The 17563-nt window shown below is 39.6% G+C and overlaps 2 protein-coding genes across 2 annotated transcripts in view; one reads left to right on the top strand and one right to left on the bottom strand.

The window, feature by feature from the left end:
- Positions 1-6050, top strand: part of CDC40 (cell division cycle 40) — a 52514-nt gene extending 46464 nt beyond the window's left edge. The window contains 3 exon segments of the mRNA XM_075063897.1: positions 1820-1896; positions 3426-3570; positions 4886-6050. Coding sequence (XP_074919998.1) covers positions 1820-1896; positions 3426-3570; positions 4886-5063 — 400 coding nt within the window. The 3' untranslated portion in view covers positions 5064-6050.
- Positions 6051-13843: 7793 nt separating this feature from the next.
- The window catches only part of METTL24 (methyltransferase like 24), a 92400-nt gene continuing 88680 nt past the window's right edge, over positions 13844-17563 (bottom strand). Inside the window, exon 5 of the mRNA XM_032787286.2 lies at positions 13844-15995. Within this exon, the coding sequence (XP_032643177.1) occupies positions 15681-15995 (315 nt within the window). The 3' untranslated portion in view covers positions 13844-15680. The remainder of the gene's footprint in view (positions 15996-17563) is intronic.

Genomic DNA, 17563 nt, shown 5'->3' on the forward strand with positions numbered 1-17563 from the left:
GCGTTATATCTAGGTAGAGGTGTGTTTGCTCAGTGGAATCTTAACTGGGCTATTCTGAAGTCTGCTTTTCTGCTTTCTGCTTATTGCATCCATATGGCAGTGATATTAAAGTTGAGGTGGTCATTGTGTTCTAATCCCCTTGATTTTGGAAAATACAGGATTTTGTTCTCACTCCTTAATATTTTCATGGTGCTGCTCAGGGAAACGGTGAAATGGTTTGGGCTGCTGTGCCATCAGTATGTTGATGACACTCTGCTCAAAATTTTCATACCTCCCAAGTCACTAGTGACCATACCCAATAGTGGTATCTAATGGTGGTTTCATTCTCTGCTAGGATGACAAAGCAAATGCAATCCATAAGCTTCAGATGACCTCCCCGCAGCGGTCTGTCTTTCCGTAGTTCCCAAGGTCCCATAAGGAAATTGAAGTCTTTTCTTTTTTAAGAGCTTTTATATCTCCAGCAGTTCCTAACACTTTCCCTTTACTTTTCAAGAGACCCTAACTTTTAGTTCCTGCCAGGTTGGTCAGCAGGAAAGAAATCACCATGTAGCACTCTGATTTTTGCCAGTGAAGGTTAGAAACTCTCACCACATAACTGTCAGCTCATAAAACAATGTTTTGAGGAAAATGTCCCAGGTCTCTCAGTTTAGAATTTCCAGTTAGAACAGCCATTGAAGTTAAATTGGATTTTAAGGTCAGCAAACCATGGCAGCATTTTTTGGTGACCTTTAAGAAACTGATTTTGTCTTACTTCCTATTTCACAATTTGGCTTGAAAGAAGTGTGAAACTTAAATGTCTTTTATTCTGCCTAATAGTTTAGGGCAGCATATCCTGCAGCAGTCCTGACTACATCTGGTACATTTTAACAGAGAGCAGAGCTCCCTGGAATAAATTCCAGCAGCTGAGCCTGCATTAATTTGTGAAGAGAGAAGACAGCAAAACCCACATGGCATTTCAATTCCTTTTAACTAGAATCAAATGCAGGAAGTGTGTTTTCCATAATGTGGCTTTATTTTTTAACCTTTACAGGTTACATAAGAGTTCTTTCTAGCTGGATTGAAGATTCCTTTTTGGGGAGGGAACAGGTTCAGACATGCAAGCTATCAGATGCTGCCTGTCTATTCTAGGAATGGAGCAGTGTCTGATACTGACTTTCAAACATCGCTGCCCTTACCCCACAGCCTCCCTCACGTGTGACTGAAAACTAGTTTTGTTATTAGTGTAGACAGGGCTATTGGGGGAATCTATACTTTCTGCATTGCCTACATCTCTGGTTCTCAACCATAGGTCCTGAGGAGCCATGAGCAGGTTTCAGGGTGGCCACCAAGCAGGGCCAGCATTAGATTCCCTGGGGCCCAGGATAGAAAGCTGAAGCCGAAGCCTGAGCAGTGTAGCTTCATGGGAGCCCCTGTGGCATGAGGCTTCAGGCAGCTGCCCAGATTGCTACCCCCTAACACCAGCCCTGGCTTTTATATGCAGCAAATCAGTTGTTGTGGCACAGGTGGGCCATGGAGTTTTTATAGTTCATTGTGGGGGACCTCAGAAAGAAAAAGGTTAAGAACCCCTGGCCTACATCCATCACCAAAACCTATTCACAACTGGAGGTATTAAACAAGGCTTGTTTTCTTTTGTCAATAGCACCACGGGAAGAGTTCACTGGAGGGTATTTTTAATATGTTTGAACTCCGTTTTAGCCATTTTTCATCTGGACACCACCTCTAATTCTGTGTTTCACAGTGGTTGATTAAATCAGCTGACTTCAGGTGGCCCTTTGAAATATTTCCATTTCTTCATCCATTCACATTTCTTCCTTTGCAGGGACATTCCTGTCGATTTCAAGTATATCGCAGAGCCAAGTATGCACTCGATGCCTGCAGTCACCTTGTCTCCAAATGGTAAGTTAACACTTTACTGAAGCCTTGTCTACACAGGAAAGTTTCACTGGTTATACCAGTATCAACCCTCCCATATGGATCATTGTATCATTTTGGAGGTTAGCTTAAATTCCTTTCCAGATGACATAGCTAAACTGGAAAAAGATACTCTTATACCAGAGTAGGAGTAACCAAATGGGATGAGTTATATCAGTATAGCTATATTTGTTTAAATTAACACATAGGGTTATACCAAAAAATGTTCCCAAGTAGACAAAAGTCTTAGTTTACTTTCTCTGTAGTGAGAGGCGCAAGTTAGTTTCCTTTTTTTATGAACTCTGTCATTTTAAAATCTTTCTGCAAGTGGTAGAAGGAGCAAACAAAGCTAAAAGGGTAATAAAAAAGCCTATAAGGGAGCAGAAGAGGAGAATAATGTCCCCAGGACACGTCTACTCTTTTCCTGGGACCCTTGAAAGAGTCTTTCAAAGTCACTGTGTGGTCACTGCTCAGGGTAGAGGGAATATGTCCAGTAGAAAAGGATCGAGGAGCAGCTTCACTCTTCAGCGTGTCCTCTTGTCCACCTAGGAGCATCTGCACTGCCTCTCTTCCCTACCCACCACCAAAACAGGAAGAAGGGTGGACACATGATTGGTTAAAAAAGCAGCCCTTCTTTTTGCCTTCCAGACACCACTACTCCTTTTGAACTGTGAAACTTAAAAATTGAGAGAGAGAGAGAGAGGCTAGTTTGAAAATTAGATATTTAGGGTTTATTTACATGGTTAAAATCCTTCAATACATTTTATACCTGCTTTACACTCAAGTAAAATTGCTCTTTTTAAATAAAAAAACAAACAGAAAACCACTGGTAACTCTGTTGTTCCACAGCTTAAAATGAGTGAGTAATGAGATGATCTGCATCTTGTGAACTTGTCTTCTGGTTTCAGTTATTTGATTGACCAGTTAGGATATCTGCTCACCTATCCTGTTCTTTGTCTATGCCTCTTCTGTATTTTAAAATGTGACAGTCACCATGGGTAATCTCTGGATGGTGTAGTGTGATTATAACCGAGAAAGTGACTGTAGGCAATTGAGCATACATGCAGGCATACGCTTCCAAACTATCTCCAGTATTAGATTCTGCCTTTATTAGTTGTAATAGGCAGAAGGCATCTCAATGAAAATTTCCCATGGGTATGACTGATAACTGTACTTGGCGTCACAAATAGCTTAGAAAGAATTGCTTACAGAATTAGGTTGGTTTTTGTATGACGAAATTTGTGTCTGCCACACTAGAAATTTTTCTACACGTGACATGAGCCAAGTCTGTACCTTTCTTCTTTGAGTGAACGCTGCTAATACACCATTCTAGGGTCTAGCTCTGAGTTGTACAGTACACGGTAGAAGCCATGCATATTATTTCACTAAATGCTTTATTAACACAGAATATTGTTGAAACCAAAACTGACAGTGAAAGTTCTAGGAATCTTTGTCAGATTTGTTTCTTCAACTGCAGTAGTCTGACATCTGCCTGAACTTTGTTGCATGTACAGGAAAATGGCTGGCTTGTCAATCAATGGATAATCAGATTTTGATTTTTGGAGCTCAGAACAGATTCAGATTAAACAAAAAGAAAATCTTCAAGGGTCACATGGTGGCAGGTTATGCTTGTCAAGTTGATTTTTCACCTGACATGAGGTAAGTTGTATGAAAACTAACTTCTGTCTTAAAGTTGTCACGAGATCCTGCTAAATTTGTTTTTGAAACCCTTTGTAATGCACTGATGTGCTGCTGTCCATTTAACCCAACATTGCTGTGTGGCTACAGAGAGTTTTCTGCAGAAGTTAAAAGGGGAAATTTGCCTTTTCTATTTGTTAACTTCAATGGATTCAGTACTAACATTTAGCCCAGTAGTATAAGAAATGAACATTTTAGTTGAAGTACTCACAATGAATACTTAGTCCTAAATTCTCCATTCTACAATGGCTGTTTTGTGCTGCTATCACCTTAAACCAGCCAGAAGCCTTCCCTAGGTAGGTAGAATTTCTACTGTAAGAGGCAGCTAAACTGCCTCTCATACCAGCCACAACCCCACTCTGCCCCACCTCAAAGTGAAAGTGAGAGGAGGAAGCATATGGAGGAGGGCAGGCTCGGGCTATAAGGGGGCTTATCAGACCTGAGCTCCACTACACGTGATCCTCTGCTGGTGTAAGGGACTTTATAGCACAAACAGAGTTGAGCAGGAAGCTTCCTGTTCTAACTAGCACTGGAGCTAAGTAGCCATGAACCAGGGAGCAGCAACTGGCTTCCTACACACAGGTCTGCAGTACAGTCACAAGAAGCCTTCCTGTACACACACACCTTGGGTTCAAACTTAAAGCAAAACTGGATCTAGATTGAAGCCTGGTTCTTCTACTTTGCCTAAAGAAGTTGTACAGCTAACTCTCATCTGCAGCTTTACTAGCGATGTCACATTGGTGTCATTTTAAGATGGTTACACCCATTTAACTTCCTATAGATAACAAAGCAAGTATATGCATGATTAGCATAATGCACTGCAAAAGTGTTCAAATTTTTAGGGGATTTTTTTTTTTTTTTTTTAAAGAAAAATGTCTGCAAATTAGGGTTTTTTCCTGGAATTTTCTCTTATCCTCTCAGTAGGCTCTATTACTCAAGCAAAATAATGCATGGTATAATCACATTGCTTAGCACATTTACCTCACAGATGATGTGATGAATCACTGCATAGCAAGAGCCTGGGGTCTTTAGAACACATCATGCATGTTAATTCTTTGGAATTCCTACTGTCTGTTTCAACAGACTCTCTTGATTGGAAAGCTTATTGGATTACTAAAAGTTTTCCATTCCCCTGTGCAAAATTATCCTTAATCTGTTTTTGCATTAATTGAAAACATTTAGTTTAATGTTTGCTTTATAATAATCTTCCAAAAAATGGAAAATAATAAAAGTAGTTCTAAGAGTTTTTAACTGAGCTTTTAATTTTTTAATACAGCTATGTGATATCAGGTGATGCAGATGGAAAACTTAACATCTGGGACTGGAAGACCACAAAACTCTACAGTAGATTAAAAGCACATGACAAAGTTTGTATAGGCGCAGTCTGGCATCCACATGAAACGTCCAAGGTCATCACCTGTGGCTGGGATGGTCTTATTAAATTGTGGGACTGAAGCGGGTACTGCAAGGAACTAAATTTTGATAAGACTTTTTTTGTGAACATCTGAGATTGCTAAACATGAACTCTGCTGAGGATGGTTTGATTTGAACTTCCAGCTGTTTTCGGGCTCTTCGCTATTAAAGTACACTATGCACTCTTGGAAATGGGAAATCTCCCAGGCAGAAGACTCAGCTGAAAGGCTACTCTTCTAAGTATGATTTCAAGGTTTGTGAGAAGCTGAGAACAGTCATGTGAAGTGGCCAGAAATAAATATTAATTTGATAAGTTATTTTCTGTTTGATCCACTTTTTCAGAATAAAACAATATTTTCTAGTTTGCGATTCTGGATGTCACACAGTATATGGTGTAGAAGTAGAAAACCAGCAGTTTTGTTGTGTTCTCTAACTGCACAGCTCAGAGATTAAAGAGACTTTTCTTCTACTGCAGTAGATCTTGAAGATGCCCCCATTAATAGACTTTATAGCAGTATTCTGTGGCACCCAAGTTTCTTCAGTTTACACAACCAGTGACTAAGATTTATTGATCCATAACAGAAACGGAGCTGATCAAAGGCTTTAGCATACATACCCAGTGAACAAACTGAGTATACCCTTTAGACTGTGTTCCCTAGACCCTCTATCTGCGTTCTTATATTGGTATCTTGACTTTAAACATTTACATGATACTGGTCATGGAGGTTCCTCTATGTAACCATCTTTATTTGAAAGTTTTCTTTATAATAAAAAATGTTGCCCCAAAACCCCAAGGTAAATTCCATATACTGTTAATTATCATGCTTTTCGGGGGCATATTTCAAAGAAAACCACATTCCCTGTCCCTTAATCATATTCTTTGTACAGGGTGCACTTTAGTATTCACTGTTCCTATATTATATGCACCATATTGTTTCCATGCTAAGCTACTGTATATACATGTCACAGTTTCTCTTTTTTTTTTTTTTTTTTTAAGAACTTATTTTTAATAAATCTTTTGTACAAAAGTCTGGTTTAGTTTAGTCCTTACTTCTAGCATATCAAAGTCAAATATTCATTATCCTTTCAGTTTGGGGTTTGGCATTTCCTAACTCCTAGTGGTGCCAAGGTACATCCTTGCTTGGATGATACTAAAACAATATGTTGATTATTTTGCTAAGCAAATGGAGGCAGAAAAGTCTTTCTAAATTCTTATACCACACTGCACACCATATTATCTGACTATGAATGAATAATGGAAATAAGGGCAAGAACAACAAACTGGTCAGCCTTCAAGCCACATTGGATAACTATTGAATTAACGTTATAAAATTATTGCAGATCAAACCATTGTTGTTTGATCATCCAGTTTTATTAGGCATGTCTTAGGAAGAATAGTCATGTTGGACAAGATAAGCCTCTAAAGGCCCTTTCCAACTCGCACATCTAGCTCATGGGGAGCAAGGGGAAACTACACTTGAAAGCCAAATATTTCTGAGTGAAGGTGAAATTTGTTCAAAAAGAAATTAGAAAGTCTGAAACATCAGAGTTTAGATTCCACAAACACACACACTCTTCTCAGCCTTCACACCCAACTATAGTGTGCACTGTCCATTTGACATTGGCACCTCTGATAGGTATTTACAATACATGTACTTTGGTGACTTGTCATGGGTGGCACAGATGAGGATGGGTCTGTTTTTGGAGAAAGTGGGGGTACCAGAGGCTATCTGTTCATGTATGGACAGGCCTCAGACTCATGCAAATATATAAGGCAAGTACAAACTTAAAACTCTGTGAAGAGCAATAGAAATTTGATGGTGAATGTTTGGAGGTTATATGTGCTGCAGGTGGAAACATGACAGTGTTGGACTCCACTGACTATATGAGGAGTGGGTAAGGACAGGTTACAGTTGTGAGGCAAGATGAGACGTAGTTATCTCCTACTGAAGATGAGCTCTCAGGCTAGGCAGGTGGCTCTGATGTAGACCATAAAATTGAAATGTTCTTAAGTAGAAAATGGACAGTAATTGGAGTTCAGAGATATAGTGAATGTGGGTCCCACAGCCAACCTTAACTTTAAAAGCCAAGACAGACCAGGTATAACATTCCCTAAGAATTTTTGACAAAAGTAACAGATCTTTAATGTATCCTAATTAGATTCTTGTCTAGGATTTTCCTTGTTGTTTGGAAAGCACTTATATTTTGTGTATCAATGACTTTAACTGTAGAGTGTATGTACTTGAACTATTTTGCTGTATAGATATGTAAGAACCTCTTGTTCAGTCAGAAGATTCACCCACCACTTGCGCATACCACTAGTGCAGAAATGCTCCAGTGGAACTACTAAAGTCTGATAGGCCATTTTCCATTTATGGACGAGATAAATAAACTTTTGTGAGTAACGTGCAGATCTTACACACAACAGGAGTAAATGAATTAAATGTCTGCAACAAAAAGACTTCTGATGCAGGTTTTTACAGAAGTGAACTAGAACCTGCCTTCTAGATCAGAGCCTTTGTCTCCATCTGGTGTTGCTCACTAAGTTAATTCTTTATGGAATTTTTAAAGCCTGCATGGGAACTTGCAGAAGCCTTTAATTTGTAAGATTTTTCTCCCCAACAATTTTATAAAGATCTGTGGACTCCAAAAGAAAAGACTAGCCTTGTGAAGTAATTCTCAATGGAAATTAAGGGTAGGTGGGAATTGAGACCCATAACTAGAAAACAGCATGTTTCAGATTTTCCCAGTAAATTCTCCATTGGTGTAAGCCTAAGCATGCAAAATTTTCAAGCTGAAAGCAGTTCTTTTGTGAAGGGAGGAGTCAAGTAAGTCTCAATATTGGTTCGAATTAATATTTACAACCTGGCCTGTGGAGTTCCTGTGACAGCTTCATAATCGCTGCACTTGATCTACTGTAATTTTAAGGAAATCTGAGTAACTTATTGCCACTACAACTAAGTTACTTTTAGGATATCACAGTGAGGATTTTGCACATAAACAAGCTACCCAAATCATTTTTTCTGAGCTCTGCCCTGGAGACTTGAAAGTTCCTTTAGGCTTGTGCCAACTTTCTCTGGATTTCTCCTTTTGTGTGGATTTCACCACACCCCCCATACCACTTGTTGGTAAAGGGGCGGCCTCCTTATGAAGCCACTGGCCTCAGCTTCTGTCTTGTACAGACTTGGTAATAGTTTTCAATAAGATGCGGCTGCTTACTCCTTACATTCATATTGCATTGCACAAAAATACTGTACCTCAGACAAACTAATTTATAATGTGAGCCAATTTTCAACTCCAAACAGTTGCTTTAGAATACTAGTTTATAATACTGTGCCTTCAAGCCTTGCAAACTCATTTTGAAAATATATCTGTCCAGGCACAAAATCTTTTCACCCTGCCTCTCCCAATTAATCATAATAAAAGTCCCATTTTTGTTGGTCAAAAACCTCAGACCTAACAAGGGAGTGGGGGATGGGGTGGGGACAGATGACAGACCTATGAAAAGCTGCTTTAACTAGACTAGTATCAGGATACCACCAAATTTCTTTGATATGTAAGTTGTTTCTCTGCATAATGTTTAGGGCTTACTACTTTAAGTTGACTTAACAAAAGTGTCTATAAAATGTAAATTAGAGGACTGTTGCCCTGTAGCAAAATGAATATGAATCTCTCTAGTCAAGCTCTTTGAATGTCGGAAGTTCTGTGACTCTCTTGCAGCAGTCCAAGAAGACCTCACTTATTTGTTGAAGGGTGAAATTGTCAACAGTGCCTACATGACTTAGGAGCCTTGGGCGCTTAGATGTTTCCTTGACTTAGGCAGCTCAATCACTTATGTGCTTTTGAAAATTTGATTATAAACCCTTTTATTATCTTACTTGAATGTTACTTTAACATTATAACGTTTGGTGATATTGTTCCTATTTGAGGCGCACTGTTAACTTACTGTACAACAGGCCGTTGAGAGTGCTAGATATATTTGACTTTCATGGTCAGAATAAGAACTAGAATGTGAAGTTGTGATACAAACCTAGTTCCATATCTCTTAGTAAAAAGAGCAACCAGACTGATCAAGCTTGATTTTTCCTTCATGGCCGTACCAGAAGCAATTTCAATAATGTGGAGACTTATGAAGCTTAAATATGGTCAGTAACTAAGACATGTTTCTGGACTACCTCAGGCTAGAGCTGGGCTAGGGCTTGTCTACATGGCAGACATTTTGTAAGTTGTAACAGTAGAATTGTACCTTAATAGTTATACCAGTATAACTCACTGTGTGCCTCCAAAGGAGCATGAGGGCATTGTAAGTGTCTGTCTTCATGGTGAGTTGTCAGTATAATTTATAGTGATTTTAAACTCTTATATACCAGTGCACCTTTCCTAGGTAGCTCTTATTTGTCCTCAGGCAGGATAGTTGGTTAACTGAGGTGTTTTGCCTCTGAATCCTCATGTGACACTTCTCCCTCCACTCCCCAGTCTGTGATCTGTCCTCAGCACGCCTGCTTCACATTGTCTATCTCCTAAGGGGGGTTAGTCAAAATCCAAGATGGCTTGCATGAAAAACACCTGGGGGGGAAAAAACGGTAAAAGAACCATTGCCTGTAGTTCTCCAATGATGTCAAAATGGTGGTGAGCTTTTTGTCAGACCATTTTATCCACAGCCAGGTCCCCTTTTCTTTCTCCTTTATCTCCTTGAAGTGGTAAGTGCTAGTGGTAAGTCATGGCCTTTTCCCTAAAGAAATAAAAGTCACAAGTGGCTTCAATTTTTATTGTGGATTAAGACTTTCTCAGGACCACAGTTCTGCTAGTCAGGCTGGGCTCACATAGAGCACTCATCATCATCTCCATAAAGAATGGTACATACCTGTTCGTCTGAAGTCACAGCTTTCCTCCAAAATGAACTTGGCTTTGGCTCCACTTCAAAAAAGTAAATAAGGTTGAAGTTAAAAGTATGGGTTGGGGGTGGCAGGTAAAAGTGGGAACTGAAGAATTCCAATTAGTAGAGTTCATCTGTTTTTTTTCTTCTTTTTAAGAAAAAAGTAGTTTGGAGTTATCTGACTCCTAATGGTTTTTCCATTTCGCATTTGCATTTTTGCACATTGAGCCACTTTAGAAGTGACTGTATGGTCATGTCTCACTCAAAGGTGGCTCCTCTATTTTAGAAGGGTTTATGGCTTTGCATCTGTTGTCCAAAAGGTAATTGTCTGTTGGTTCCACTGTTCCAGATCTCATGGCAGACCCAAGTCACAACAGCCTCTCCTGTTAGCTCTGAAACAGCCTCTGGCGAGATGGCAGAGAATGTGGAATTGTAACCACTGCTGTTAGTTCACCCTGTGCCCCTCAGAGGGGTTTATTTGTTAGCTTATTAGCAAGAGGTTGAGATTTATAGGGATGTCATGACACTTTATCCTGTTATGCATTTTTTCTACATTATATGGAATTAGACTGTGGATTAAAGGGGTTTTAATATGAAAGCTTGGTCTCATTATCATTCCCTTCAAAGAGTGTATACTCTACCTCACTAAAATTACTCTCTTCCAAAGAAGGAAAAGAGTGAAGAAGGCCTTCCCTCTCCAGAAAAATTTTCAAAAGAGAACTAACCCAGTTTGAGGCTTTTTAGATACTGTCATTCCCAGAGAGGTACAAAGCATAGCTATTCCAAACCCTATTAAACTGGGCTTTTGTCCCTTAAATGGGCTTTCCATTAATATGTTATAGAAAAAGGCTTTAATCCTTTTGTTTTAGGGCTCTGAAAGGACCTTATGATCAAAAGATAGACACTCATGAGCTGAAACTTTTTTTTAAAGTTTTACTGTTGTATATGCAGCCTGTGCTTTCAAGCCTGTGATAAGTGGGGGTTTAATTTAAGAGCCTTTGGATTACATTGTGGTCCAGTGATTTTGATTCAAGAATGAATCTTTTATATTAAATATACAAAGGAAGAGATCATCACTATAGGCACTTACTCCCCCCCCCCCCCTTCCTGAACAGTGGGTGTTTGTACACACCGACACACACCCTCCGTTCAGGAACTGTTGAAAATATAATTACTTATGTTGGGTAATCTAGTCAAAATCAAAGAAACATTCCAGTTTTTATTCAAGCTTGAGAACTTATCTGTACATATAGTGAAGTGGGCTTATATTTTATCATTCTGTGGTTTGGCTACCAGATCAAGTGAAGTAGAGCAGATGATCTCTGCAAAGGTTTATTCCAGAATCAGCTGAAATATTTTACAATAACAAAACAAAGTTCTCTCTTAACAGGGACTTTCATTTAAGAAAATGCATTGTTCAAGTGGAAGTCTATTTAGATATTGTCCATACAAGACTGTAGATCCCAAGAGGGAGAAACTTGCAAAAATGTGTCTGGACTTAGGTCAGTGTTTGTGACTTTACCTTGAAAATTTCAGCATTAAAACAGCTCTAAATAAACTACAATTACTGTCATGTTATGTAAACAAGGGGGAAGAGACCAGGAGTGATCTACTAAATAATTCCAGAAATTCTTTCTAGGGCAGAAAAGCATCTAATAATGCTAGCCAGAAAGAAAGAGAGAACTAAAACCAACAATTTGGATGATAAAAACAGCTGGGCTCAACTGTCAAATAATTCACCAAGACAGTATTTCATTCCAGGTGCTTTATCGTAGGGATTCCTACAACAGCCTTGTTTGCATCTGCTAAGAATCATTATTTTAAGGGACAGCACAAAGGATCAGCATGTTTTTCTTGCACTTCCTTTGATCCTTCAAGTACTGATGCCTGCCCTGCTCACATAGACTCATACATCATGATTCAGACTTGATTAAAGTCTGGTCTCAGAGGTGTAAACACAAATTATGTTTGGAGGGGGCTGGGGCACCAGAGTTGCTACTGTCTTTCCTGATCAGGTTTAAAAACCTGAAAATAAAACAATTCTCTGTTCTAAAGGTGGAACAGTTCCTTTCAACATGCCTCAGCACAGGACTGCTGTCTGCTATAGTGACCACCCATCCTGTGTCCTACATACCCATAGGGGCGGTGCCTGAATAGTGAGATTGTTTGGCATAGTGAGGACCAGGGTTACACTCTACAAGGCACCAGCTGTATGTAGGATTGACTGCTTTTAAAACAACTGTAAAGTAAAATATAGTCAGTCACTCACCTGGAATTAATTATATCAATACAGTTACTAATGCAAAGCAAATGTGCTATTAAGTGGTTTGATATTAATGATCTGACATTCTAGCTCTCCATTTCCAAAAGCAACGAGCTTTGAATTTACACTTTTTTGAATGAGTTCCTTTGCTATTGAAAGATTATCAGTATGATCCACTTTGTACCTATAAAGCAGACAGATAATTCAGGCCCTTCTTTTTCAGCGAAGGTAAGTGCACTAGCCAAGGAACAAGTAGGAAAGCAGGATGGATGTTTTCTAGAAATAACAGGTTCTGCTCCATTGTACAGTCATCTTCTCAGATTCCAATGGCAGATTCAGGTGAAGTGCCTTCTGCACCGTATGTGGCATTACTTGTCCCACGTTACTGCTTGATATGTGATGGGAAAAGCATTTTTAAATTAAACTTTGTTAGCATTTATTAGCATACGGGGAAGAGGGAAAGACTGTAAATTCCATCCCGTACTTCAACCTGAGATTGGGTCCTTTAAATGAGAATAGACTTTGACAAACATGGGGAGACCAAAAGTAAGGCCCAACATCATGAGGACACCTACCTGTTACAGCCAGACCCCGGGGACTCTAAAGCTGAAGGCCTGGATAGTGTATAAGGCAAACTAGAATTGTTCATTTTTTCCCCAAAATAGTATAACGACCTGCACTATGCTAAAGAGTTTCCTGTCTAATCTAAGCCAGTAAATTAAAGAAAAGTGGTGAGCTCTGGGTATTCTAAAGTTACAAGTCTGCTGTAACATCAAGAGATGCATGATGGAACTTCAGTCTATTTTCAGAATTACACTCCTATATTGTTTCAGAGACATAAACTATAGTAAACTTGTGCGTCTCCTTTAGAATCTTAATTTAATTTTTTGGGAAAAGTTGACATAATCCACGTTTTGAACCACCACTAAATGCTTTCTTACACTACAATCTGGAGCTAGTTATTATAGATTACAAGTTTAATTATTCTAAGACTGTCCCACTGGAAAAGATGATGTGGCACTATATTTCTAAAACCAAGTTGTTAATCACACTCAGATTTATACTATCCCAATCTGACTTCTGAAAAATGGCTCCTCAGGTATTCTCAGGATTATTAGTGATCACATGTAAGGTCAGAGCCATGTAACAGTTGAGGAAGTCTGACTTCTTTAGGCATTTTTTTTTTATACAAACTCTTATGGCTCTGTGTCCCCTAAAGGATATTACTGTTGACTACATAAGAGCTTGCATCCAACGTGCTTGTAGTACAGAAGGAATTTCATCTCAACTTTAATTCAAAGATTGTTCCATAGGATCACAGCTTCTTGAGCAGAACGCTCATTTACTTAATTTGTGGAGATTGACCCCATGAAAAGCTCCCTCCATGGAATCTCTAACTACAGGTAGATGATGTGAATCAGTCAGTGCAGTGCTTAGCTGCAGGGCTTCTTCAGTGTTATTGTTCTTGGGAGACAATTGGTAATTACAGTGTTTTATTCAGGGATTTGTTCAGCATGACATCGGAGCTCTGCTGCCTGGACCCAAGTTAGTACAGAAATGGAAATTGCTTATCTATAAACTGGATCCTCTATACATTGATCCTGTCTGGAAGCCCCAGCCTCTTGTGGAGCTCTCTCTCATAAGATAACGAGGCCACGAACTTACTTGGAGTCAAAAAAAAGAACTGGACATTTAGCCACATAAATAGCAAGGACTTCTTTTACCTGATTTAAATGTTTTTGGAAGTAAGAAACCCAGTTACATCAGGGCATAAAGTAGCCTCTCACTGAGGGGAGTAAGAAGAAAATTCCTTGGTGGGAGGGAGATGTGAGTTATTCCATACTTGTCAACTTAGACTGAAGTTGCCTCTTCCACTGAAGCATCTAGTACTGGCTTGTGCTAAAGAGTAGATGGATCACTAGTCTGCTCCACCATGGTAATTCCTATGTTCTGAATGGGTGGCTTGAATGTTGCTGGGGGAGGAGCCAAGGGAGGCAGTATTGAGCAGCAGGGGAAGGGAAGAGGAGGAGAATCCTCACATTGAGCTGAGCAGGCTGCTGCTACCATCTTGACTGGAGAAGATGCTGCTTGTAAGAGGAGCCAGGAAGGGGGGTGGGGAAGAACTGACTGATGTATTTGTGTGGGACTAGTTAATGGATCTGGGGAAATTGTGTAGCAGGGCACCCATTTAGTATAGTACACAAGCGTTAGGAAAATGGTACATACACTTCCTCTGTTTGCCAAGCCTTGGAAGGCAGGTCTGTATAGCATGCCAATGTGTGTGGTGTAGCAGCGCAGCAGGGAGTTTGTGAAGACGTGTGTGCCCAAAAGAATGAGGGACATAGTAGGCTTATAAGGGGAGAGAGAAAGAATTAAAGGAACAAACCAGGAAAAGAATGATTGAGGAGAGTCTTATTAAACATAGTAAAATTAATTGCGGACAGACAGAAAAATGAGTGGGAGAGGAGAAACATCAAGATTCAGAGCAAATGGGAAAGTAAAAAGTTAAAGAACAGAAAAGGAAGGGGAAGTATCAAAGCAAGAGAGAGTAAGTGCATTTTATTTAATACAAAGTTTAATGGGAATACATTACATAAAAATACTAAATTCTCTCTTAACCCCCCTCAGATAGGTGGTATTGGATGGGCTAAAGTTTTCAAAATGTTCAAATAAACCATGCACTCCTTTATGTTTCTGGTAAAGTGACGGGAAAATGACTTTTCTGGGAAGTTTAAAATATATTGCTTGGGCCTACTGAGCCTGCCAGTTGGGCTTCTGAGGGAGACCTGGATGGGCCAGTTGAGTGATTTCAGCTCGTTAGCCATTGGAAGGGGGTCTGATTTGAGTGAAGAATGCATGTGGAGTAGGAGCTGGCATGGATATACATTCAGGAGCAGGTGTAGTATCTGAAAATACATAACACCTTTTTTTTAATTGACTAGATTTCCCACTGGCTGTCCCGTTTCAGTAACTGTTGATTGGAAAACAACAATCTGCCATAATTACCATGGGAGTGTTTGTTTTTAAAGTACTAAAAGGTGCTAGTCTAAGCATAATCATTTATGAGAGAGTAACTTATTTGGATCAATGATTTTTTTTCAGCAGCGTCTCTTGGTGTACACTGTACTAGAGCCACTCGCAGTGAATTTTCAGGGACAGAGTAGGCAAACTCTCTTTGCTGACCTTTGGGGAGGCTGGAGTCAATCCACAGACGTGTGGAGAACTGTTAAACCATTTTAGACAAACACTTAGTCTCTCATCTGTTTCTAATAAAGTCTATTCAATGTAACCATGGAAGATGCACTGTACAAAACAATTTTAACACCAGATCTCTTTCTAGTACTCAGAAGCAAAGCATGATAACATCCAGCTTTTGCGATGCTGCTGAGAAACGGAAGAACAGTTCATTTTGATAGCAGGGCTTTGGTTTGTAAGTTCAGTAACTTTTGTCAGCTGCTCCAATGTCCTTTTCACTAATGCTGTTGAGTGCGATGATTACATGTCATCAATTCCTTTATGCTACTTCCATCTTGTGTTCACCCAGCTTAATGTGTAACAGCTACTTGCATTGAAGGCTTCCTTCTTCAGAAACATCTGTGGTTTCAATAAGTCTTTGTAAGTGTGAAAAAGCCTGAAATCCTTCAGTTCTAATTCTTTGAGAAGACTGTACCAGTATCGGACCACTGTGCTGTCATTGCCACTGACCTCAAATCCAGGCCAATGAATGTGGACTTCAAAGACCAATTGTCCTATCTGTTCAACAATGTCTTCCAGAATCAGGTTTTCCAAAATTTTCCACTCCGCACTTTCCATATCTGCCTTGAGGACATCAATCTGAAACAAAAAACTAATTACTTTATGAAAAAGACAGACTTCGCAATTGCTGTTGATAACCATCTGAAGTGCCAGGTTTTTCAATGTCATTCAATTTTACTTAATTACTCTTGAGTATGGCTGTTTTTATTTAGAAATCCCGGCACCTCCTGGGGATAATTGAACCAGTTTTGAAGTTTCATAATCGCTTGTTCATAACTTCCCCTCCCCAACCCCCTGTTTTAAATGTTTTGTAGTCTGAGGCTTCTAATGAGGGTACTAATGTGGTCATTAAACCACTATATTTTATTATTCCTTTACAAATCCTGTGAGTGTCTCAGAGGGGTGAGGAACACCCATTGATATGCAAAGATACTCAGATCATGCTTTTCTTAACCTTGGCTGAAGGAAGTGCTATTTGTCCATTACTTTCTTTAGTGTCAGAGAAAAACTCAGTTCTCACTTTTTGTTTGGGTGCATCAAAATCAAATACTTTATTATTTCTCCAGCAATTGCAGTAGAGGGGGAGGGAGTGCCCTAGGACACTGGGTCGCCCCAGTCCCAGACAGGTCTCTCAACAGGTAAACAATTACAGCAGCATTTATACCTTCGTTACAGACAATAACAGGCAATAATACAGACAATAATGAGCAACAGCTGCATTTTGTTACATAGGCCATCCTGCTGTCTTATTTTCCTCACTTCTGGGCGCCAGTCTATGTATTTGATTATCAGTGCAAGGTCGTGATAACTTCTCACACAGTTCTTTCCTACTCGCCTCGCACTGTCCTCACTTCCACAAATCTCATGTCATTAGGGTTACAGCTGGCCTAACTCTTGCTAACAGACTGACATGCATTAAGATCCCCTACAAATCCTTGTCAATTCTTTCGCTTCTTCCACATTTAGTATTACAAAATCCAGTGAGCCCCTGTAACAAGTTATGTTTGTTTGTACAGCAATAACACTGGGGGCACTCAATCAATACTATTATGTTAGGACACACACACACACACACAGTCTCTCTCTCTCTCTCTTCTCTCTCCCCGCCCTCCACTCCAAAGACCTTCCAATCTAAGTATATGAGGATAAAAAACTGCATGCAGCAGAGAGTAACAGAGACATTGTATTGGTTCTTATTCCCGAGGGCGTTCTGTGCCAACAATTCTGTACACAATATTTAAAAATTCTGCAAATTTTATTTGTCGAATAAATGTGTAGGCTTCAGTATGGCATTGCAGAGCACGGTCCACTGCCAGGGCCGGCCCACAACATTTTGGCACGTGAGGCGGGGAGCTCAAATGATGCCTCATGCCCCTCGGTTGGCCAAGACTTTGAAAGGTCTCAATTCTGCCTTACCCCAATCAAGGAGAACTAACAAACTTGAAATTTTTGAACAAGGCATTTTAAGAACACTTACATTTGCTGTTCAGTCATTTTTGAAAGTTAACTTTTCTTGTCTGCATAGTAAACACTGGCATTTTTATCTGTTTGAATAATCAAGGTGGTGCTTTCCATGCCTTCTTGGTTGCAAATATTTGATCTGCTTCCTGAAGGTCTACGGTCTGGGCCAGCTCATGCTCTATTGA

The sequence above is a fragment of the Chelonoidis abingdonii genome, chromosome 3, assembly GCF_003597395.2.
Source record: "Chelonoidis abingdonii isolate Lonesome George chromosome 3, CheloAbing_2.0, whole genome shotgun sequence".
Taxonomy (NCBI): Eukaryota; Metazoa; Chordata; order Testudines; family Testudinidae; genus Chelonoidis; species Chelonoidis abingdonii.